The 23,775-nt window shown below is 46.4% G+C and overlaps 2 protein-coding genes across 5 annotated transcripts; one reads left to right on the top strand and one right to left on the bottom strand.

Annotated features, from left to right (window-relative positions):
• Nucleotides 1-578: 578 nt before the first annotated feature.
• Nucleotides 579-5,464, top strand: gh1 (growth hormone 1). The gene is made up of 6 exons (XM_030341618.1): nt 579-915; nt 2,054-2,187; nt 3,182-3,298; nt 3,652-3,795; nt 3,939-4,079; nt 4,806-5,464. Exons 1-6 carry the CDS (start codon nt 906-908, stop codon nt 4,866-4,868), a joined length of 609 nt encoding a protein of 202 aa, XP_030197478.1. The 5' UTR covers nt 579-905; the 3' UTR covers nt 4,869-5,464.
• A 1,492-nt stretch (nt 5,465-6,956) lies between these two features.
• cdc27 (cell division cycle 27) lies at nt 6,957-21,884 on the bottom strand. 4 transcript variants are annotated; one of them, XM_030341571.1, is made up of 22 exons: nt 21,867-21,884; nt 21,532-21,646; nt 21,330-21,464; nt 20,366-20,441; nt 19,029-19,176; nt 18,059-18,184; nt 17,878-17,975; nt 17,630-17,769; nt 15,134-15,354; nt 14,754-14,853; nt 14,273-14,382; nt 13,711-13,810; nt 13,241-13,436; nt 11,849-12,021; nt 10,939-11,091; nt 10,760-10,840; nt 9,766-9,893; nt 9,372-9,489; nt 8,945-9,073; nt 8,370-8,444; nt 7,638-7,800; nt 6,958-7,359 (listed from the first exon to the last, which is right to left on the bottom strand). In XM_030341571.1, the coding sequence occupies exons 3-22, from the start codon at nt 21,354-21,356 to the stop codon at nt 7,280-7,282; spliced, it is 2,442 nt and encodes an 813-aa protein (XP_030197431.1). In that variant the 5' UTR covers nt 21,357-21,464; nt 21,532-21,646; nt 21,867-21,884; the 3' UTR covers nt 6,958-7,279. The 4 variants fall into 4 exon arrangements, with proteins under 4 accessions (XP_030197450.1, XP_030197431.1, XP_030197439.1 ...); XM_030341579.1 differs by having other exon boundaries at nt 21,330-21,416; XM_030341563.1 differs by having other exon boundaries at nt 21,330-21,451; nt 21,532-21,871.
• Nucleotides 21,885-23,775: the final 1,891 nt, after the last annotated feature.

The raw sequence follows: 23,775 nt of genomic DNA, 5'->3' as shown, positions 1-23,775 counted from the left end.
CCCTAACCCTAACCACAAAGCACTTACAAAACGGGGAGAAATGAAAATAAAACAAAGATAACTAATGAGGAACCTCCGCCTCGAGGCGACCAACACTTCCCCGTCATTAGTTAATATGTTGGTTAGTTAGAGATGGTAGTTAATAAGTTAGGTATCTCTCTAGGGACAGTAGTTAATGTGTTAGTTAGAGATAGTATTTACATTTTGTGAGTGAGAGATTGTAGTTCATATGTTAGTTAGTTAGAGACGGTAGTTAATATGTTCGTTAGTAAGAGATGGAAGTTAATGCGTTAGTCAGGGTAAGGATGTGGTTCTGAGTCTCCATGACGACACTGTTGAATAATAAAGCGTGTTCAGATCAGTAACACCGCTGAATGTTGAATGAGCCCAACGGGACAAACATCACAACATATGACGGCCCCGTCCTGACACATATGTGTATATGCATTGAAATAATAACCTCAACCCCCCCTCACACACACACACTGAGCCAGAAGGTTTCTCCGCTACTGAATTTAATCATAAAGTTTGACTATAAAAGACCGAACAATGCTGAACGAAAACAGAACGATCCCTGAACTGGTTCAGAACTCACTTAGGGTTGAGAACAAGGGTTTATCTCCATACCCTGCAGACCCCCTAGATCTCCAGCACAAAGAACTCCTCCACCTCCATCACCTCCACCTCCTAGACCTCCGTCACCGAGACCTCCATCACCAACACCTCCTGGACCTCCATCACCTCCATCACCAAGACCTCCATCAGCTCCAGCACCTCGACCTCCCAGACCTCCATCACCAAGACCTTATAGACCTCCATCAACTCGACCTCCATCACCAACACCTCCATCACCAAGACCTCCATCATCAAGACCTCCATCACATCACACGATCAAGTTGGTAGCCATGACTAGAGGTAAAACAAAGCAGCATCGTCTAGCCCGTTAGTGATGTCACAAAGACCTTTGGCCTGTTAGTGATGTCACAAAGACCTCTGGCCCTTTAGTGATGTCACAAAGGCCTCTAGCTCGTTAGTGATGTCACAAAGACCTCTGGCCCTTTAGTGATGTCACAAAGGCCCCCAGCTCGTTAGTGATGTCACAAAGACCTCTAGCCCGTTAGTGATGTCACAAAGACCTCTAGCTCGTTAGTGAGGACACAGCTTGTTAGTGATGTCACAAAGACCTCTAGCCCGTTAGTGATGTTACAAAGACCTCTAGCCCGTTAGTGATGTAACAAAGACCTCTAGCTCCTTAGTGATGTCACAAAGGCCTTTAGCTCGTTAGTGATGTCACAAAGACCTCTAGCTCCTTAGTGATGTGACAACGACTCAAAGCCTGTTAGCGATGTCATTACAATGTTTAAGAAGTTATATAAAGATCATACGTCTACCTCATTTACATTGTACATTCACATGTATTTATTACCAGAGGTAGTGTATGTATTTTACCAACATTTGCTTCATATACCGCCTATGCTAAGCACTAGTTTCTATGATACTTCCTCTGTGTTACCCTTTTTGTTGCTAGCGGTGATGCTAAGCGCTAGTCTCTAAGATACTTTCTCTATGTTAGCCTGTGTGTTGCTAGCCGTGATGCTAAGCGCTGGTCTCTAAGATACTTCCTCTGTGTTAGCCTGTGTGTTGCTAGCCGTGATGCTAAGCGCTAGTCTCTAAGATACTTTCTCTGTGTTAGCCTGTCTGTTGCTGGCGGTGATGCTAAGCGCTAGTCTCTAAGATACTTTCTCTGTGTTAGCCTGTGTGTTGCTAGCCGTGATGCTAAGCGCTAGTCCCTAAGATACTTTCTCTGTGTTAGCCTGTCTGTTGCTGGCGGTGATGCTAAGCGCTAGTCTCTAAGATACTTCCTCTGTGTTAGCCTGTGTGTTGCTAGCCGTGATGCTAAGCGCTAGTCTCTAAGATACTTCCTCTGTGTTAGCCGGTGTGTTGCTGGCGGTGATGCTAAGCGCTAGTCTCTAAGATACTTTCTCTGTGTTAGCCTGTGTGTTGCTGGCGGTGATGCTAAGCGCTAGTCTCTAAGATACTTTCTCTGTGTTAGCCTGTGTGTTGCTGGCGGTGATGCTAAGCGCTAGTCTTAGCCACCCTCTGATCGACTCCCAGCGGCTCTTCTCCATCGCGGTCAACCGCATCCAGCACCTCCACATGCTCGCACAGAGGATCTTCTCCGAGTTAGTAAGTACTAGTCAGCGGAACTACGAAAATATTTATAACAACACATATATGTACATATAATCATATAAATACAGATATATATGTTTGCATGCATATATATGTAGATATTCATAGTTAGTACATTTAGTTAATAATAGTAAGTTTATATACTAGTTAGTTATAGTTAGCATATCCACCATTTAGTTAGAGCTAGTATATCAATTAGGTAAGGAATAATCACCGAGAGGCCGGGCAATAAACAGTTTGATATGCCCGGCTCGTGGACGGCTTACTGCCCGAGACGAAGTCGAGGGCGGTAACCTTCCGCGAGCCGGGCATATCAAACTGTTTATTGCCCTGCCTTGAGGTGATTATTCCGTTTATTCTACTTCGCGCCGGCCAACATAATAAAACAATTCAAATACTTTAATAATTAGCCTTTTTCTTATTCGTATTGCATGCTTATTAAATGTATGCTCTGTTTAAGTTCATCTCCCTCGAAAAGTAGTTCCCTTTAGAACTACGGTGAATAACGTTAGCTCAACTGTAGGTAACGCGTTTCTATAGCAACCACACAAGGTTGCAACTGATCACTAATTTAACAACGTAGTTGTTGCATTCGTATCAAGTCAGCTTTAATGACGATCGATCAAACATGCACTCCTTGGTTTATTTTTTACAACGGACCTCATGTTTGAAATGTATGTGATAGAAAACGATACAAGCGGCGTATTGATCTACTGTGCTCAGTCAGCAGCAAGTAGAACCGACAAGTCAGCGGGCAATATGCCGGATTAATGCACCCCTCCCAGCCAATCAGAATCGAGCATTCTTAAATGAAGTAGAATAATGAGTTATAGTTTATCTGCTAGTAAGTAAGTATGATAACTATCGTTTCAGAACGAGACATCTCCTTGCCTAGATAGTTAATAGATAAAACGTATACTTATACAGCCATTTAATTATATCTACATGAAAACACCAATGTGTGTGTGTGTGTGTGTGTGTGTGTCAGGAAAGCTCTCTACAGATTGAAGAACAGAGACAGCTGAATAAAATATTTCTTCCGGATTTCTGTAACTCCGATGACATCATCAGTCCCATTGACAAGCACGAGACGCAGCGGAGTTCGGTAAGACATCACCCTAACCCTAACTATTAGACATCAACAATCCATCGACCCTAACTCTACCAACATTAACCATAACCCTACCTACTAACACTAACCCATTTATCTACCAACCCTAACCCTAACCAATCCATCGACCCTAACCCTACAACATCACCAATCCATCGACCCTAACCTACCTACCTACCCTATCTACAAACACTAACCCTACCCTAACCCAAACCCCTCCATGTGTGTTGAAGCGTCACTATCGTTTGATTGGATCTAGGTGCTGAGGCTGCTCACTGTGTCCTATCGTTTGATTGGGTCTAGGTGCTGAGGCTGCTCACTGTGTCCTATCGTTTGATTGGGTCTAGGTGCTGAGGCTGCTCACGGTGTCCTATCGGCTCATCGAGTGCTGGGAGTTCCCCAGCCAGTCTCTGCCTGGAGGCTCAGTGCTCAGAAACCAAATCTCCCCGAAACTCAGCGAACTGAAGAATGGCATCCATATCCTGATCAGGGTATGGATGAACACACTCCCTCCCTCCCTTCCTCCACCCCCCCTCCTTCTACACCCCCTCCCTCCCCCACTCTCTCCCTCCCTCTCCCTCCCCCTCCCCTCCTCCCCCCCCCCCACTAACCTCTGTGCCCCCCCTGCGTGCAGACCAGCCAGGGTGCTGGCGATGCGCTGGTGGAGGCCGACCCCATGTCGCCCTACGGGGGCTACTACCAGGCGCTGGGCGGGGACGGCTCGCTGCGCGGGAGCTACGAGATGCTAGCCTGCTTCAAGAAGGACATGCACAAGGTACACCGGAAACTAGTGCTTTATATACTAGCATATCAAATACTAATATACCATACCAGTATATAATTGATTAGATACGAGCTACAAGCTTTTAGTGGGCTCCTAGAAGGACATGCACAAGGTACACAGGTTACTAGTATATATAATATAGGGAATTTGATATAAGCAATTTGAAAGAATACCAAGAAGGGTTAGGGATAGGGTTAGTAACGAGTTGTTCACTCAGAGGGTTAGGGTTAGCAACGAGTGGGGTTAGGGTTAGTAACTAGTAGTTCACACAGAGGGTTAGGGCTAGTAAGGGTTAGGGCTAGAGTTAGTAACGTGTTGAGCTCAAACTGCGTGGAAGACGTCTTGATAAGGGTTAGGGTCAGGGTAGTTAGGGTTAGGGTCAGGGTAGTTAGGGTCAGGGTAGTCAGGGTTAGGGTCAGGGTAGTTAGGGTTAGGGTCAGGGTAGTTAGGGTCAGGGTAGTTAGGGTCAGGGTTAGGGTCATGGTAGTTAGGGTTAGGGTCAGGGTAGTCAGGGTTAGGGTCAGGGTAGTCAGGGTTAGGGTCATGGTAGTTAGGGTTAGGGTCAGGGTAGTCAGGGTTAGGGTCAGGGTAGTTAGGGTTAGGGTCAGGGTAGTTAGGGTTAGGGTCAGGGTAGTTAGGGTCAGGGTTAGGGTCAGGGTAGTTAGGGTTAGGGTCAGGGTAGTTAGGTGCTGAAGCTCTCCTCCCTCCGCTCTGCAGGTGGAGACCTACCTGACCGTGGCCAAGTGTCGACTCTCCCCTGAGGACAACTGCACTCTGTAGCCTCCTCAAGCTGCTCCTCCTCCTGGAGCAGACCTCCTCAAGCTGCTCCTCCTCCGCCCCACAGCCCCTCTTTAGAGGCACCTTTTCTTTTTTACCCCCACCTACCTTCCTTTAGCTCCACCTCCTGTTCCCCCTCCCCTCCTGTAGCTCCTCCTCCCCTCCTATAGCTCCACCTCCTGTCCCCCCCTGTAGCTCCTCCTCCCCTCCTGTAGCTCCACCTCCTGCTCCTCCTCCCGCCTGCAGCCCCGTCTTCTGCTCCTCCTCCCCCTGTAGCCCCGCCTCCTGCTCCCCCTGCAGCCCCTGCTCCCCCTGTAGCCCCGCCTCCTGCTCCTCCTCCCCACCTGTAGCCCCGCCTCCTGCTCCTCAGTGGTTTTCCTTTAGTTCTGCGGAAAGAGAAAACTGCTTCAGTAGTACTACTGGTGCTACTTCTAGTGGTACTACTAGTAATACTAGTAGCAATAGTACCAGTAGTAATACTGCAGTACTAGTAATCATTTAAGAGAGACATGCCATAACTTATAATCTTAATAAACTTGTATCCCAGTATCTGTTTGCTGTTTCATATCTCGTTTCATTCATAAAAAAATTGAAATTAATAGATTTGATTTCCTGTATTCTGGTGCATGTTGGGGATGGCCGTATTACCTACTTACGTACTATTCATTCAGATTCATAGCCTTCATCCTTAGTTGCAGGGCCTGGACAAGCTTAGGCCATACTTTATGGCCATTCCACCAGCCATTGCTATTGGACCCATTGTTGTTATTCTGATATTGAGACAAATCATGATCACTGTCCTATAGTGTCCATTTTGTGAGTCCCAATGTCTACTTCAAATGCAGTTAGAAATAATGGACAGTTGCTTCATTTTGTTTATATGCTACAGGCCAAAAGACTAAATTAATATGTAACTTACTTGCTCCTTTTAAGTATAACATTGCTTGGGGAGTCCAATTCCTCCACTGAAAAGGGTGGAAAGTGCTTACAACTCTATGCAAGTTCGCGATCTATCTCCTCTCTACATGTAGTTGTTTTGCGCGAATGCTGCTGAGGGAGGTAGGCTATTTGATTGATTCGCTGAATTTTCCAATCAAGTGGTGATAACAAAAAAGAAAAACGATACCATTGGCCTGGGGCGCACACTGGTGCGACCCGAGGTCAAATGTTCTTGCGCCAATGAAAAGCTGTCGCTGCCTGACAGACAGCAAAAAGTTAGCGAGCTTACATTGACTTCAACGTGGACAGCGCCCCTGACTTGGAGGAGGGCTTATTTCGAATGACCAATAACAAGCCTAGCCCAAAACATTGACGTTCAGATGCATTTACATGGTTGCTGGCAGTGACAAGTATGTCACACAATTAAACGAGGATAAACGCTATGTATTTTTGTTGATTTATTTCGTATTGATAATAGTTGGCAGATATATTCAAGTGAATATTTCTCTATAGATCCACCGCCACTGAGTGGAAGGATGGTTAGTGTGGCTGAGAGTCGAGAGACTGGGATGGAGAAAATGTAAGAACCTTACCGCATTAACAAGTTCAACAGCATACTAAAAAACAATAACTAATACACTTTTAGTTGTTAAACAGTAGCTTAATTGGAGACCTGATAACATAATATATCCTTAAAAGGTTATATAATTTAAGCAATTATATCATCCTACCCATAACCCTAACGATAACATAATATATCCTTGAATGGTTATATAATTTAAATCATTATATCTCACCCAACATGCTGCGCAGGACCTCCAGGGTCGTATATTTTCTTCCCGATGTAGTTCCGTGTTTAAATCCTTTATCTTTGGTTATAGCGCCACCTGGTGGTCATGCAGGTAATGACTCCCCCTATACTATAACGAGGCGAGAGGAAGTACATCCACGGTCTGTGATACGCACCGTTAGAAGCCGTCTGCTGCTGGGTTTAAAGAGGTGATATCATGCTCTTTCGACTTCTCCCTCTTTCGGCTTAAGACTGTTGTGACGTATGTGTATATATGTAACAGTACAGTATTGGAAGAGTATATTTCAAATGTAAAAGTTGTACATACAATGTGATAGAAGTTACTCTTGAGCAATAAGAGAATCACATCACTGGTTTTTATTTAAATGATAAAAAGAAAATATAAAAGAAGTCGACAGACAGCAGAGAAAGAGGCGGAGCTAAAGGATGAAACAGGAATAGCAGCAGTCTGTCCTTCTGGTTCAGCCAATCACATCGCAGGAGGAGTTCAGAGGTTGGGGTCAAACGCAGGTCAAATGATTCAGGACTGATGACATCATACTGTAGGCCCAGCTACTTCCTGTTAGAATGTTGACTTATCCGTTTCCAGGCAACAGACAGGAAGTTAAGCTACTGCAGTGGTTGAGAGGGCTTGTGGGCGGGGCTAGAGGGCTTGGGGGCGGGGCTAGAGGACATCATCACTCTCCGCCGTGTGTAATTGGCTGTCGTCTGCATCCGTCATACTGCTCTCTTCCACGTCTGCTGCTGATAGACAGGAAGAGACGTTAAAGCACTTCCTGCTCTGGTGCCGACACAGGAAGAGACGTTAAAGCACTTCCTGCTCTGATGCTGAAACAGGAAGAGACATTAAAGCACTTCCTGCTCTGATGCTGAAACAGGAAGAGACGTTAAAGCACTTCCTGCTCTGATGCTGAAACAGGAAGAGACATTAAATCACTTCCTGCTCTGATGCTGAAACAGGAAGAGACATTAAAGCACTTCCTGCTCTGATGCTGAAACAGGAAGAGACATTAAAGACCTACCAGAGTCGTATAAAAAGTCTTCAGTGACGGGCTCCTCGTCCTCTGGTAGGTAGCGCTTGTCGATGGCTTCTTTGATCTGGTTGTTGGCTCCTTTGGGGTCCAGGTCCATCGCCCAGCTGAAGTTCATCAGAGCCAGATGGGTCTGACCCAACTTCTTATAGACCTACAGGGCAGGGAGAGGATGTGGACCACAGTTACCCTTTCTGCACACTACTGGGACTCTATGCATGTTAATGCCCCAGTACTCACACTACTGGGACTCTATGCATGTTAATGTCCCAGTATACACACTACTGGGACTCTATGCATGTTAATGTCCCAGTATACACACTACTGGGACTCTATGCATGTTAATGTCCCAGTATACACACTACTGGGACTCTATGCATGTTAATGTCCCAGTATACACACTACTGGGACTCTATGCATGTTAATGCCCCAGTACTCACACTACTGGGACTCTATGCATGTTAATGTCCCAGTATACACACTACTGGGACTCTATGCATGTTAATGTACCCCCTTAATCATTTATGTATCGAATTATGCTTTCTATTTTGTTTAACATCAATGATTTGTGTATGATATATATTTTTTGTTTTCTTTTACATGTTCGAAATAAATTTAAATCAAAATCAAAATGTCCCAGTATACACACTACTGGGACTCTATGCATGTTAATGTCCCAGTATACACACTACTGGGACTCTCTTAATGTACCAGTACTCCTACCTTTCCTATGAGGAAATAGACTAGAGACTCTTTAGGGACGATCTGCTTTAATTCTTCCAGCTCCTGTAACGCCGCCTGGACAAGAACACAAGAAGAGCATCAGAACCACGACGTAACAAGAGTCATCCATCAGCCAGGTTAGTATAGTCCCAATAATCATTCTAACAATTACACAACGACAGGGGATTGTACCGCTTAGACCGTCAAACTCTAGACCGTCTCACTCTAGACCGTCTCACTCTAGACCGTCACACTCTAGACCGTCTCACTCTAGACCGTCTCACTCTAGACCAGCGGGAGACCGCCTCACTCTAGACCAGGGGGAGACCGTCTCACTCTAGACCAGCGGGAGACCGTCTCACTCTAGACCAGGGAGAGACCGTCTCACTCTAGACCAGGGGGAGACCGTCTCACTCTAGACCAGGGAGAGACCGTCTCACTCTAGACCAGGGAGAGACCGTCTCACTCTAGACCAGGGAGAGACCGTCTCACTCTAGACCAGATGTAAGCGTCACCTTGTACTCGTGGAGCCGTTACCATGTTCAGGTACTAGGTAGGGAGATAGATGCAGTTACCTTGTACTTGTCGTTGGCGAAGAGTATAGAGGCGCGGTGGAACTTGCAGAGCGGGTTTTTGGGGTCGATGCCGATGGCTCTGTTCAGCGTCTCCAGGGCGCTGTCCGACTTCTTCAGCGCATGCTGGACCTTCACACCCAGAGAAACCACATCATGTTAGATAGAGGCTCCTATAGAAGACTGTTACTGCTACCACCTCCTCTAGAAGAAGACTGCTACCACCTCCTCTAGAAGAAGACTGCTACCACCTCCTCTAGAAGAAGACTGCTACCACCTCCTCTAGAAGAAGACTACTACCACCTCCTCTAGGAGACTGCTACCACCTCCTCTAGAAGAAGACTGCTACCACCTCCTCTAGAAGACTGCTTCCACCTCCTCTAGGAGACTTATAGCACTGAAGCAGTGCAGTGCAGTATGGTCAACGTACCACCCCGATGTGACAGAGCATCACTGAGCTCTGGGGGTTGATGCTCAAGGCCTTCTTGAAGTGGATCTCAGCCAGACTGAACTTCTCCTGCTTGTAGTAAATCATCCCAAGTCCGTACCTGCCAACACATCAACACATTGTCAATAATAATGTAGTGTGATAAAGGTAGAGTGAGAGACATTAGAGGTTGAAGGAGGAATTAAAGTGAGAGGTGATAAGAGACGTGGTGGAAAGACATGATAGTGACAGAGATGATAAGGGTGAGACATGATAGTGATAGACATGATAAGGGTGAGACATGATAAGGGTGAGACATGCTAGTGATAGACATAAGGTGTTGTAGTGTCTGTTGTAGAGTGATAGAGATGCGGTAGAGTGGTAGAGATAGAGGTACCAGGCATTGTAGTGTCTGTTGTTGACTCTGATGGCGTTCCTGAAGCAGGCGAGGGCGCGGTCCAGCTCTTCAGTCAGCGCAAACTCGTGACCCAGCAGCGTGTAGGCGTAGGCAAATCCTGGATCAACCTGCACACAGGAAGACCTCATCAACACTAACCCAGCAGAGTGCAGGCAAACCAGAAGACCTCATAAATACTAACCCAGCAGAGTGCAGGCAAACCAGAAGACCTCATAAACACTAACCCAGCAGAGTGCAGGCAAACCAGAAGACCTCATAAACACTAACCCAGCAGAGTGCAGGCAAACCAGAAGACCTCATAAACTCTAACCCAGCAGAGTGCAGGCAAACCAGAAGACCTCATAAACACTAACCCAGCAGAGTGCAGGCAAACCAGAAGACCTCATAAACTCTAACCCAGCAGAGTGCAGGCAAACCAGAAGACCTCATAAACTCTAACCCAGCAGAGTGCAGGCAAACCAGAAGACCTCATAAACACTAACCCAGCAGAGTGCAGGCAAACCAGAAGTCCTCATAAACACTAACCCAGCAGAGTGCAGGCAAACCAGAAGACCTCATAAACACTAACCCAGCAGAATGCAGGCAAACCAGAAGACCTCATAAACACTAACCCAGCAGAGTGCAGGCAAACCAGAAGACCTCATAAACACTAACCCAGCAGAGTGCAGGCAAACCAGAAGACCTCATAAACACTAACCCAGCAGAGTGCAGGCAAACCAGAAGACCTCATAAACACTAACCCAGCAGAGTGCAGGCAAACCAGAAGACCTCATAAACACTAACCCAGCAGAGTGCAGGCAAACCAGAAGACCTCATAAACACTAACCCAGCAGAGTGCAGGCAAACCAGAAGACCTCATCAACACTAACCCAGCAGAGTGCAGGCAAACCAGAAGACCTCATAAACACAGGACCCTACAAGACAGGACAGGACAGGACAGGAAAAGTGTGAAAGTGAGTCTCTCGGGCGGTACCTGGATGGCACGCTGGAAGAACTTGATGGCGATGTCGTGCTCCTGCTGGAGGCTGAAGCAGTTCCCCGCTACGCACCAGGCCTGAGGAGACACAAAGGTACCATGAGACAGAGCTTTGGTCCCGAGCCGTGGGGCAGACTGCATTCCTCCCAGACTATAAAGGTCTTTAGGGTCAGTACCTGGGGACAGAGACGGTCCATGTCGGTCAGGTCTTTGGACAGGGCGGACAGCGCTACGTCCTTCTGGAGATGCCACAGGGTGGTGGAGTAGATCTCCATCCCCTCCACCCGATACGCCTCGATGCGACGAACCTCACTGAAGACACGCTCCGCCTACAACACACACACACACGTCATTTTCAGGTCATTCTATTGCTGTGAGCAGGGTTCCTGCAAAAGGTTCCCACCATAGTAGAGCCCGACCGATAAAGGATTTTTAAGGCCGATACCGATACAAATATTTGGTGATTTAAAAATCTGATATTCCGATATGTCGGCCGATATATATTTAAAAAGTAAATTCCAGAAACGCTTAACCAAACATGAACAGATTTCCCTAACATTGGTTATTTGTAGTGATTTATGAGTCCTCACTAAAATAATAAGGTAATGCAGTTTATGAACTTTCTTTTATTGTCACAACAGAGAAGTCAAAATCCAAATGTATTAAAGCTCTGATAAATAAAATGTTTAAAATTAAAAACGTAAGATATGAAACTGAAAGTCCTTTGTACAAAAACACAATAACCCCAAAAAAAAAAAAAAAAAAAAAAAAGCTGTTTTTCCTTTTAATCGGCCGATACAGATAGTTTGGAAAATGCCTAATATCGGCCTGCCGATATATCGGTCGGGCTCTACACCAGAGTAATGAGGCTTATTGTCATGAACCAGGTATAATTAGGGTGTCTCGTTGATTCAGGACCACCTGCCTCCTAATGTTGAGCGTTTTTATAACATTCTAATGTTGCATAGATATAGACCATGTATAATATTACCGAGGGACTTAGGGGAAGCATAGTAAAAAGCAGACTATGCATTGGATGTGATACGGAAACAAGGTGGATACGGATGGATCCCGACGCGTGCCCACCTGTGTGTACTCGGCCAGTTCGAAGTAGGCCCTCCCGATGTGGGTGAGCACCCAGCCCGTGTTGTAGTGGTGAGCGGGGACCGACGACAGGATGCTGATCGCCTCCTGGCAGTTATAGCAGCACAGGGCCTGGTAGCCTCGGCCCAGCTCCCGCAGCATGTACAGAACCATGTCTACAACACAGTAATATAAAAGGTATATGTACAGAACCATGTCTACAACACAGTAACATAAAGGTATATGTACAGAACCATGTCTACAACACAGTAATATAAAAGGTATATGTACAGAACCATGTCTACAACACAGTAATATAAAGGTATATGTACAGAACCATGTCTACAACACAGTAATATAAAAGGTATATGTACAGAACCATGTCTACAACACAGTAATATAAAGGTATATGTACAGAACCATGTCTACAACACAGTAATATAAAGGTATATGTACAGAACCATGTCTACAACACAGTAATATAAAAGGTATATGTACAGAACCATGTCTACAACACAGTAATATAAAGGTATATGTACAGAACCATGTCTACAACACATTCATATACAGCATAAAGGTATATGTACAGAACCATGTCTACAACACAGTAATATAAAGGTATATGTACAGAACCATGTCTACAACACAGTAATATAAAGGTATATGTACAGAACCATGTCTACAACACAGTAATATAAAGGTATATGTACAGAACCATGTCTACAACACAGTAATATAAACGTATATGTACAGAACCATGTCTACAACACAGTAATATAAACGTATATGTACAGAACCATGTCTACAACACATTCATATACAGCATAAAGTTATATGGACAGAACCATGTCTACAACACAGTAATATAAAGGTATATGTACAGAACCATGTCTACAACACAGTAATATAAAAGGTATATGTACAGAACCATGTCTACAACACAGTAATATACTGTATAAACCTTATGTTTTAGGTGACCTTGGGTGTCTTGAAAGGCGCCTCTAAATTAAATGTATTATTATTATTATTATTATAAAGATGTTCTGGTTGTTACCATGGTAACCGGTGTGTGCCTGTAGTAGCTCTCTGCAGGGTGTTACCATGGTAACCGGTGTGTACCTGTAGTAGCCCTCTGCAGGGTGTTACCATGGTAACCGGTGTGTACCTGTAGTAGCCCTCTGCAGGGTGTTACCATGGTAACCGGTGTGTACCTGTTGCAGCCCGCTGCAGGGTGTTACCATGGTAACCGGTGTGTACTTGTTGCAGCCCGCTGCAGGGTGTTACCATGGTAACCGGTGTGTACCTGTAGCAGCTCTCTGCAGGGTGTTACCATGGTAACCGGTGTGTACCTGTAGCAGCTCTCTGCAGGGTGTTACCATGGTAACCGGTGTGTACCTGTAGCAGCTCTCTGCAGGGTGATGCTCTGGTATCCGGGTGTGGACAGGCCCTTGCTGTCGTTCATGGAGGAGTCCAGCTTCAGGATGTCCAGGCTCTCGTTCAGGTTGCTGTTGGCCGTCTTGGCCGCTTTACATTTCGTCTTCCTGTTGGGGATCTTGGTTGGAAACTTCATCTTGAGCTTCTTACTGTTCTCCTGAAGTGGAAGAGGAAGTGGAAGCTCAGAGTCAAGTCAGAGCTTTAGACACTGGAACACTTGGGATCCAAAACACAATGGGGTGATCAAGGGGTGCTGAGGCTGTCCAGCATGCTGCTGCTGTGGAGGTTCTTCTCAGTGGTAGGGCTGCACTGCTCCCCTCCCCTCCACCAGTAGGATCAGCCTAATGAGAGCAGGGCTCTGTGCTGCCCAGCCATGCTCCGACATACTGACCCGAGGCTCATATAGAGTGTGTGTGTGCGTGCGATGCTACCTTGGCAGTAGAGCTAGCACTTGTGAACAGTCGTGTAGAGCGTCTGGGTTGGATGTTTGGCGGAGCGACCAGAGTGGGACTCAGAACCTGGGGGCTGGTGCTGGAACACACAAAGGTAGGATGTAGTTACCTGCCGTGCTGTCACCATGGTTACCTGCCGTGATGACACCATGGTTACCTGCCGTGCTATCACCATGGTTACCTGCCGTGCTGTCACCATCGTTACCTGCTGTGCTGTCACTATGGTTACCTGCTGTGCTGTCACAATGGTTACCTGCTGTGAAGTCACTATGGTTACCTGCTGTTCTGTCACCATGGTTACCTGCTGTTCTGTCACCATGGTTACCTGCTGTGAAGTCACCATGGTTACCTGCTGTGAAGTCACCATGGTTACCTGCTGTGAAGTCACCATGGTTACCTGCTGTGAAGTCACTATGGTTACCTGCTATGCTGTCACTATGGTTACCCGCTATGCTGTCACTATGGTTACCCGCTATGCTGTCACTATGGTTATCTGCTTTGCTGTCATTATGGTTACCTGCTGTGAAGTCACTATGGTTACCTGCTGTGCGGAGCGGAGCCCTGTGATTGGCTGAAGGGGATTGGGAGAACCTCTCTTCCGTTTCCACTCTGGCCGAAGACCGACTTGGACGGACCGATCCTCGACACAGACTGGAGACACAAGGCTTATTATTGACATTATATTCATATAAGATCAATATATACTGTATACGTTACAGACTTGGACTGACTTCTTGCTGGGTGCGGAGACCATGACATTTACATTACGGGATTATGCTAAAGCTTTTATCCAATGCGGCTTACAACCAGTCATTCATCCATCTATTCATCCATTCATTCATTCATTCATTCATCCATCCATCCATCCATTCACCGACGGCGGGCTGGGGGGTCAGGGTGAGGTGCCTCGCTCAGGGACGGCTCCACACCGAGCTAGGAGGAGCCGGGGATCGAACTAGCAACCTTCCGGTTCCCAGCCGACCTGCCTCCTGCCGCCCCAGAGGAGCTGTGGAGGTACGTACCTTCTTGCTGGGCGCGGTCTGCTGGGCATCCAGAGAACCGGAGTAGTTCTGGAGGTACCCGGGATCCCCGGGGCTCGGGTCCAGGGCCAGGATTCCAAAGCTATGACACGTTAAACATGTTTTACTGACAGAACACTAATCCTGGAACACATTAAACATGTTTTACTGACAGAACAGTAGTCCTGTACCACGTTAAACATGTTTTACTGACAGAACACTAATCCTGTACCACATTAAACATGTTTTACTAACAGAACACTAGTCCTGGAACACGTTAAACATGTTTTACATGTTTCACATTAAGGATCTGCTGGTGAAGAAGCAGCAGAAGCAGCAGTGTGTGTGCGTGTGTTTGTGCGTGTGTGTGTGCACGTGTTTACCTGGGGGTAAGTGGACTGAGGGCTGCCGGTCCTCCCAATAAGCTCCGCCCACTCTTAGGTTTGTTCGGCTTGCCCAATAGAGAACCAGTTGATCCCATTGAAACGGTATTAGCCAATAAGGAGCAGGGATCAGGGGAGATGAGCGAGGAGTCGATGTACGAAACCGTGGAGTCCGAGGTCAACTTCCCGTTGGATGATTCTAGATTCAACCGGTTCAACTCCTGAGCAAAAGAAAGAAAGAAAACATTATCAATTATAAGATTTGTTAAAGATAAACTGAACTGAAATAATCAACATCGATAACGTGTTAGTTATGACCATTCAAAAAAAAATGACACTAAGAAAAATATTTTATAAATCAACATATAGGTTTTTTTTTAGCAACAAAAGAAAATGCGTCTGTTAGTATTAGGGCACCGACATTTTCGATGACGTCACTGGCATGGTAGGACTACGTCGTTAATACAGACGCGCGAACGTCTTCTATAATCCACGGCGGAAAATATTGATTTTAGTATGGCTGGTTGAGCGTTTGAGTCTGTGAGGGACATGCCGGTAGTATCCGACCACCACCCGGTGGAGGGATCAATTTCAGGCTCCAGCTCCACCTCTGTGGGTGTGACTACTGCGCGTATGGGTGCTGCCGGAGCGTGCACACTGCCGTTGAATCGGTCTGCTGCCGAGAGGTCCCGGTCAACCTTGACCATCTAATGGTGGGATTAGGTTGCATAACCACGCATAGGGCATTTCGGATGCTGTGCGGCGAGAGAGAGGTTTTGGAAGTGGCCATGCTCTCTCTAACCCTGCGTTCACACGGAAAGATGCATTTGCGGCCCGAACGCGTTGACGCCCGAGTTTTGCGGCGCGTCAAATCAAGTTTTGCTGCCCGTTTTCTCGGCAGCAAATGCTGCGGCAGCAAAGCAGCAACGCGTCTCTACATTCACTTTGAATGGGATCACGACGCGCGTCAACTTTTTGCATCTTTTGGTGTGAACGCAGGGTAAGGGACGTCCGAGCGGAGACGCTGGAGCACCCCATAAATAGCAACCACAAGTCGAAAACGATCTTTCCCCCTCCGTTTTCCTTTGATGCGTTTCAGGAATATCTCCATAAAGACGGACTCATTGCGGAAACGCATCGAGCTGTACAAACGCTGTAGTACCTACATATTCAAGGCGCTGGTTCTCCCCAAAAGAAAGTGGAGCGCATCAAGCCTGCACACATCCAGCCTTTGCGCCGCTGTATAAAAACAGTCACGTCGAGGAGGAGATAGCAGCTGTTTAACCTTTTAGATTGAGTAGAAATACTTTTTAATGTACAGTTAGTAATTAAATTGACCAAAGGGCTGTATTTAAAGCTACAAAAATAATAATACAAAATACTGCAACTCTAACGTCGCTTCAGGCGTCGACACGAATCCTAACACGAAACCGCATAGGTCCGGTTTTATTTGAAACCACCCTGGGACCATGGACCTATTAAAGAACATGGTTTATTATCTGCCTAATAACATGGTTATTAAAGACATGGTTTCACCCAAAAAAAAAAAATCGGTTCCGAGTGGACGGGACCTGAAAGACATGTTAGATGCACTTTGGGAGATTCACCCGCGGATGAGCATAGATGAGAGGCGGATTCACGAGTGTCACGTTTACTTTGGGTGGATGTTGGCGGTTTACTTTTTGCTTGATGTTGATGGATATTGCACAGATACATCTTACTATGAAACTACTTCAAGTTTAACTCCCTCTGCATCAGCAATCGGCTAGTCGGCGAACATCAGGGTGAGTAGAAAGAGACATTTGTGGAACTTCTGTTAACAGACCCGCCAAGCTGCCGTTTAATTAGCAGCTTGGAAACATAGATCTGTGATATAGTCGGAGAGTAATAGTTTATACACTTTATAGTCCGAGTGCTAGCTTGTGGAGATTGACATTACAGGGGCTATCGGAGGGTTAGCCAGTTTTAAGGTTGCCAGCCATGTATTAAGGGATAGTTTCCTATTCAAAGGTAGCCTGTGGAAATGTATGATTACCCCAGCTGCCATGGCCCTATATAATTCATTACTGCAGCCAGGGGCAATGCAGTATGATCCTCCTGTAGACCTGGTTGTTTGCTTTTCCGTAGCCATTTCAGCGAGCCTCAGAGCCTGACTCATTACCTGCTATGGCTGCTAGAGCCGCAGAGTAGAAGTAGGTTACCATGCCAGTGACGTAGCTGATCGTTAAAATCCAACATGGCGGCGCCCAGTAACATAAACAACACTTTCACCGTACAAATGAATCCCTTTAGCAAGTTCAGCCATTTGTAGTTATTGTGCCAATGAGAAGGCAGACAGTACATCTCTTATATCAACTGAACTTCATATTTCAGTTCAGTTCATCTTTAAGGTGTGTTGGGTTTGAACTGTATAGTTAAGGTGCGTTGGGTTTGTACTGTAGAGTTAAGGTGCGTTGGGTTTGTACTGAAGAGTTAAGGTGCGTTGGGTTTGCATACCAGAGTGTCCTGTGGCGTCTCCATCAGGGCGGTGTCTAGGCGATGGGAGGGGTTCTGGGCGGGGCTTATTGGAGGAGGTGGGGCCACAGGGATGTGCAGAGAGGACAGCCTGAAGACCTGATCTGGATCCAGCTTCTCCCCTGGTGGATGACATCACCATCACATCTCTACACAACGGTCGTGTGTGTGTGTGTGTGTGTGTGTGTGTGTGTGTGTGTGTGTACGTGTGTACGTGTACGTGTACGTACCTAGATGACAGAGACTCTGGAATGGAGACCAGAGGAACGGGTTGAGGTTTAAACTCTTTTGAAAACATTCAGATCCTTTGGCGACGCGATCCGTCTTACTGCAGAGAGACGGACAGGTTGAGCATCAGAAACAGTGATTGGCGGTGCGTGTGGAGCTCCGTCAGAATATTACGGTATTTACCAGTATATGTGTCCCAGCAATGAGAGGGTGAAAGAGGCGGAATCTCCGAACTCTGTGATGATGTCATCTTGACTCTTCTGTTTATTTAAAACGCCTCCTGTGAGGACCTGCTCTCCTTCTGCTAGTCTGGAACCACAAGATAATCACAGCAGCAACACATGAAATCACAGCAGACACCATTTTTCTGCTTTTGTCTCCCACATGCAAAGCGCCTTGAGGCATTATCACAGTAGGAAAACTCACTCTAATCCCAGTATTAAACCTCCCCATCAAGGGACAGTAGAAACACTCCCCTTCAAGGGACAGTAGAAACACTCCCCTTCAAGGGACAGTAGAAACCCTCCCCTTCAAGGGACAGTAGAAACACTCTCCCTGAAGGGACAGTATTAACCCTCCCCTTCAAGAGACAGTAGAAACACTCCCCTTCAAGGGACAGTATTAACCATCCCATTCAAGGGACAGTGGAAACACTCCCATTTGAGTCCCAATAGAATCCCAGGGGAAAGTAGTCTCAAGGTTTTCCACAGCTTTCTACAGGCACCGTGCAGCTTCTCAGACCGAATCCCAGTAGAGAGACTGTTCTGAATGGAATCCCAGTAGACTGGTCTGAATGGAATCAGAAAGTGAGTGAGGGACAGAGTGAGACTAAAAGTAAGTGAGTGACTAAGTGAGAGACAGAGCGGGAGACAGATTAAGAGAGAGAGAGAGAGAGAGAGAGAGAGAGAGAGAGAGAGAGAGAGAGAGAGAGAGAGAGAGAGAGAGAGAGAGAGAGAGAGAGAGAGAGAGAGAGAGAGAGAGAGAGAGACACAGACAGACAGACAGACAGACAGACAGATAGTGAAAGACTGAAAGTAGGTGAGTGACAGACCGAGTGACAAAGTGAGAGACAGATTCTGAGTGAGTAAGTGGGAGTGACCCGAGAGGGAGCTTGAGGAGAGAGTGAGGTTGGGGTGAGTGCGTGTGTTCATACTTGCTGAGGTCCACGCAGCACTTGGCCAGCAGGTATCGGCACTGCGGTGTAGAACAGGTGTGAGTCTTCAACAGGCGGTAGGCCTTGTAAGCTTTCCCCGAGCGGAAATAACAGGTGGCCAGCAGATACAGGGCCTCCTCCGAGCCCACTGGAGGAGAGAGTTCACACACAGCCTCGTCACATCCCGCAGACACGTCTCCATGCTCCCTTCATACAGGACCAGACACGTCTCCATGCTCCCATCATACAGGACCAGACACGTCTCCATGCTCCCATCATACAGAACCAGACACGTCTCCATGCTCCCATCATACAGGACCAGACACGTCTCCATGCTACCATCATACAGGACCAGACACGTCTCCATGCTACCATCATACAGGACCAGACACGTCTCCATGCTCCCATCATACAGAACCAGACACGTCTCCATGCTCCCATCATACAGGACCAGACACGTCTCCATGCTCCCATCATACAGGACCAGACACGTCTCCATGCTCCCTTCATACAGAACCAGACACGTCTCCATGCTCCCATCATACAGAACCAGACACGTCTCCATGCTCCCATCATACAGGACCAGACACGTCTCCATGCTACCATCATACAGGACCAGACACGTCTCCATGCTCCCTTCATACAGAACCAGACACGTCTCCATGCTCCCATCATACAGAACCAGACACGTCTCCATGCTACCATCATACAGGACCAGACACGTCTCCATGCTCCCTTCATACAGAACCAGACACGTCTCCATCCTCCCATCATACAGAACCAGACACGTCTCCATGCTACCATCATACAGGACCAGACAGAAGATATGTGTACACACACACACACACACGCACAGACAGCAGATATGTGTGTGTACACACACACACACACACACACACACACACACACACACACACACACACACACACACACACACACACACACACACACACACACACACACACACGTGTACACACACTGACACACACACAGACTGCAGATACGTGTACACACAGACACAGACAGATACGTGTACACACACACAGACTGCAGATACGTGTAGACACACAGCTTCTGATATACATTGTTAACGATGCTTGAGGAGGGTTACTAATTGACAGGTTTTTATGTATGGCACCCGGCACTCGTTGACAGGTCATGAACCATTAAGCGAGAGCATAAATGTACAATAACTACCTGTACTTCAAATAAATATCAAATTAACCACACCATAAGGTTCAAAACAAAACACACACACACACACACACACCGTTTCACCCCCTATAAATATATATAATCACACGTAAACATTTCTACATCCCTGTCATCCTCGTTACCTTCAGCGTAGAGCCGCTCAGCCAGGAACACCGCGTCCATGTAAGCATAGTGGTTCAGGGCCTGCCACACCGCAGCCTACAGAGACAGGAGCGTCAGGCACACCTGGAACAACAAGGCCTTCCTCTGGGGCCGTCTCAGCTGACACTTTAACATTTGGGGCTTTGATTATATGGTTTCAGCGTTGCCAAGGAAACATTTGGCGGAATGTTCTGTTTTGAACGTTAATTGTTGTTAATGAGGGAATTGTAGCATTGATCACCGTTCATGTATTCGACAATGATCTGGAATAAGAAACACTCGCATACAGAAGAGTGAGTTGCATCATAATTAACACTATGAGGCTCACATAGTTAATTATGATGCGTTTACATCATTGTGAGGATCATATTGTTCCACCAGCTGCACAGGTAACTGTTCACATACCAGTCGTACTGTCAGATGTTGTGAGCCTACCCTGAAGGTAGCCTAGCCCAATGCTAACCCTGAAGATAGCCTAGCCTAAAGCTAACCCTAAAGATAGCCTAGCCTAATGCTAACCCTACAGATAGCCAAGCCTAATGCTAACCCTAAAGATAGCCAAGCCTAATGCTAACCCTAAAGATAGCCTAGCCTAATGCTAACCATAAAGATAGCCTAGCCAAGTACTAACCCTAGAGATAGCCTAGCCAAGTGCTAAGCCTAAAGATAGCCTAGCCTAATGCTAACCCTAAAGATAGCCTAGCCCGATGCTAACCCTAAAGATAGCCTAGCCCGATGCTAACCCTAAAGATAGCCTAGCCCGATGCTAACCATAAAGATAGCCTAGCCAGATGCTAACCATAAAGATAGCCTAGCCAGATGCTAGGCCACTTGTTTTCTTGGCGGCGGACTGAAGTGCTGACAGCTCGCTGGGTTATGAAGCACACCACTCTCATTGGTCAAATAATAATGACATTAATATCACGAGATGTGGACAGGTCGTACCTGGACGGGTTCTTGTAGCACCGTCATTCCTCAGGGAGACTCCGATATCCCGGCTGAATAGATCCCGGTTCACCTCCTTGAGTTTCTCTTGAGTGCGACGGCTAGTCAGTTAGCCACCATACCTTCAGTATTACACTAGCTCTAGTTAGTTAGCCACCATAGCTTCAGTATTACACAAGCTCTAGTTAGTTAGCCACCATACCTCCAGTATTACACGACCTCTGCCTGGTTAGCCACCATAGCTCCAGTAGCTCTGGAAGAGAAATGTCTTCTCGTTGTGCTCCCCTGTGGTCTTCGGGATGCTAGGTAGCCAGCAGCTTCAGTAACAAGAGAGTTGTTTGTTAACGTTAGCCACCATAGCTTCTGGAGGAGATCAGGACATGAATTAGCTTTAGTTACTCCAAAAGCAGGAAGTGGTTTGAGTTGCACTGTCTCTGTGCCTTTCTTTAGTCTGGATTCAGCGGGCTAGTTAGTTGTTAGTTAGCTACAATAGCTCTTGTAATGCTGCGCTGCCGAACATTTGAACACACCACTGACCGTTGAGCGCCGAACACAGCCGAAGACACTCGAAGGCGTTGCGACGGAAAATCCCGAAGTGGACCCGAACGGTCGGCGTTATTTTGAACAGCAGAATACTTCCTTATTATGTATTGTTTTAAGAATAACTTCTTCCTATAATTATGAATTCAATGATTAGTAGTAGATTAATATATGAGCATTCTCTGAACTCTGAAACCAGACATGAGATGAACCAGGATATAGAAAGATAGATAGATTAGATGGATAGATATAATATAAAAAATATATATAATAAAATATGTTTTTATATATATATATTAGTGCTGTCAAGCGATTATAATATTTAATCACAATTAATCGCATTAATGTCATAGTTAACTTGCGATTAATCACAAATTTTCTTCTATTCAAAATAATAATTAATTTTGTTTGAGGGCGCCTTTCATAGCACTCAAGGTCACCTTACAGGGCAGTGTTTAAAAAACAAAATCAAAAATCATAAACACAAGAACAAGATATATTGAAACAATTTACACAAGTGGGGTAGAATGGTTGGGAGACAATGAATTACTAGATTGAATATGTCAGTTTAAAAAGATGTGTTTTTAGACGGGACTTAAAAGTGGACAGAGTGTCAGAGTTACGGATGTCAGTTGGGAGGGTGTTCCAGAGGTGGGGGGCAGATCGGCTGAATGCCCTGGACCCCATGGTGACCAGGCGGGCGGGTGGTACAGTGAGTTGAATGGAAGAGGAGGACCGGAGAGAACGGGTGGGTGTGTTGGTGTGCAGGAGTTCACAGATGTATGGAGGGGCGAGGTTGTAGAGGGCCTTGAAGGTGAGGAGCAGAATCTTGAAATGGATGCAGATTTTGACCGGGAGCCAGTGAAGCTTCTGAAGGAAAGGAGTGATGTAATTAATGGAGGGGGTTCTGGTGATGATGCGAGTGGCAGAGTTCTGGACCAGTTGAAGCTTACGGATGGACTTGAGGGGGATACCAAAGAGGAGGGAGTTAAAGTAATCGATGCGGTAAGTGACCAGGGTGTGAACAAGGATGGCTGTGCTATGGGGTGTGAGGGATGCGCGGAGGCGGTTGATGTTGCGTAGATGGTAATAGGCAGACCTGGTGATGTTATTGATGTGTGCTTGGAATGATAGTGTGCTGTCAAGGATGACAACCAGACTCTTAACCTGAGGGGAGGGGGAAACTGAGGTGTTAGAGATAGTGATGGAAAAGCTGTCAGGTTTTGTCTGGGTGGATTTGGTGCCGATGAGAAGAACTTCTCTTTTATTGCTGTTGAGTTTGAGAAAGTTGCAGGTGAACCAGGTTTTTATTTCAGAGATGCAATCAGTAAGGGAAGTGGGCGGGAGACTGGACGAGGGCTTGGTAGAGAGGTAGAGCTGGGTGTCATCAGCATAACAGGGGAAATGAATGTCAAATTTGCGGAAGATATTGCAGAGGGGAAGGAGGTAAATGATGAAGAGTAGGGGCCCCAGGACAGAACCCTGGGGAACACCTGAGGTGACGGGGGAGGGAATGGATTTAAAAGACTTTAGTTGGACAAATTGAGTACGGCCAGAAAGATAAGATGTGAAAATATCCCTTGATTTCGTGCTGCTAGCCTTTCAGTGAGATCAGAGAGTGTTGAGAAGGACAGTAAGAAGAGAGACCCGCAGTGAATTCAACCCGGTCCACTTGACATCGGGTAGGTGCATGACAGTGGTAGGCCTACCGTAAAACTTCAATAGCCCAGGCTTTAATTTGCTTCAATCACTGAACTTTCGAACAAAACTCTTGCTCAGCAAAGATGGGAAATACTATAACATTAACTATTTAAATCAGCATGAATATTCCTACCGTACGTAGGCCTATACACAATACCAGGCCATCGAATAACGCCCTCCCGCCCACACACACACACACACACAC

Source organism: Gadus morhua, chromosome 2, assembly GCF_902167405.1.
Source record: "Gadus morhua chromosome 2, gadMor3.0, whole genome shotgun sequence".
NCBI classification, from domain to species: domain Eukaryota; kingdom Metazoa; phylum Chordata; class Actinopteri; order Gadiformes; family Gadidae; genus Gadus; species Gadus morhua.
Note: the sequence above shows the minus strand (reverse complement) of the source record. Positions and strands in the feature narration are given on the sequence as shown.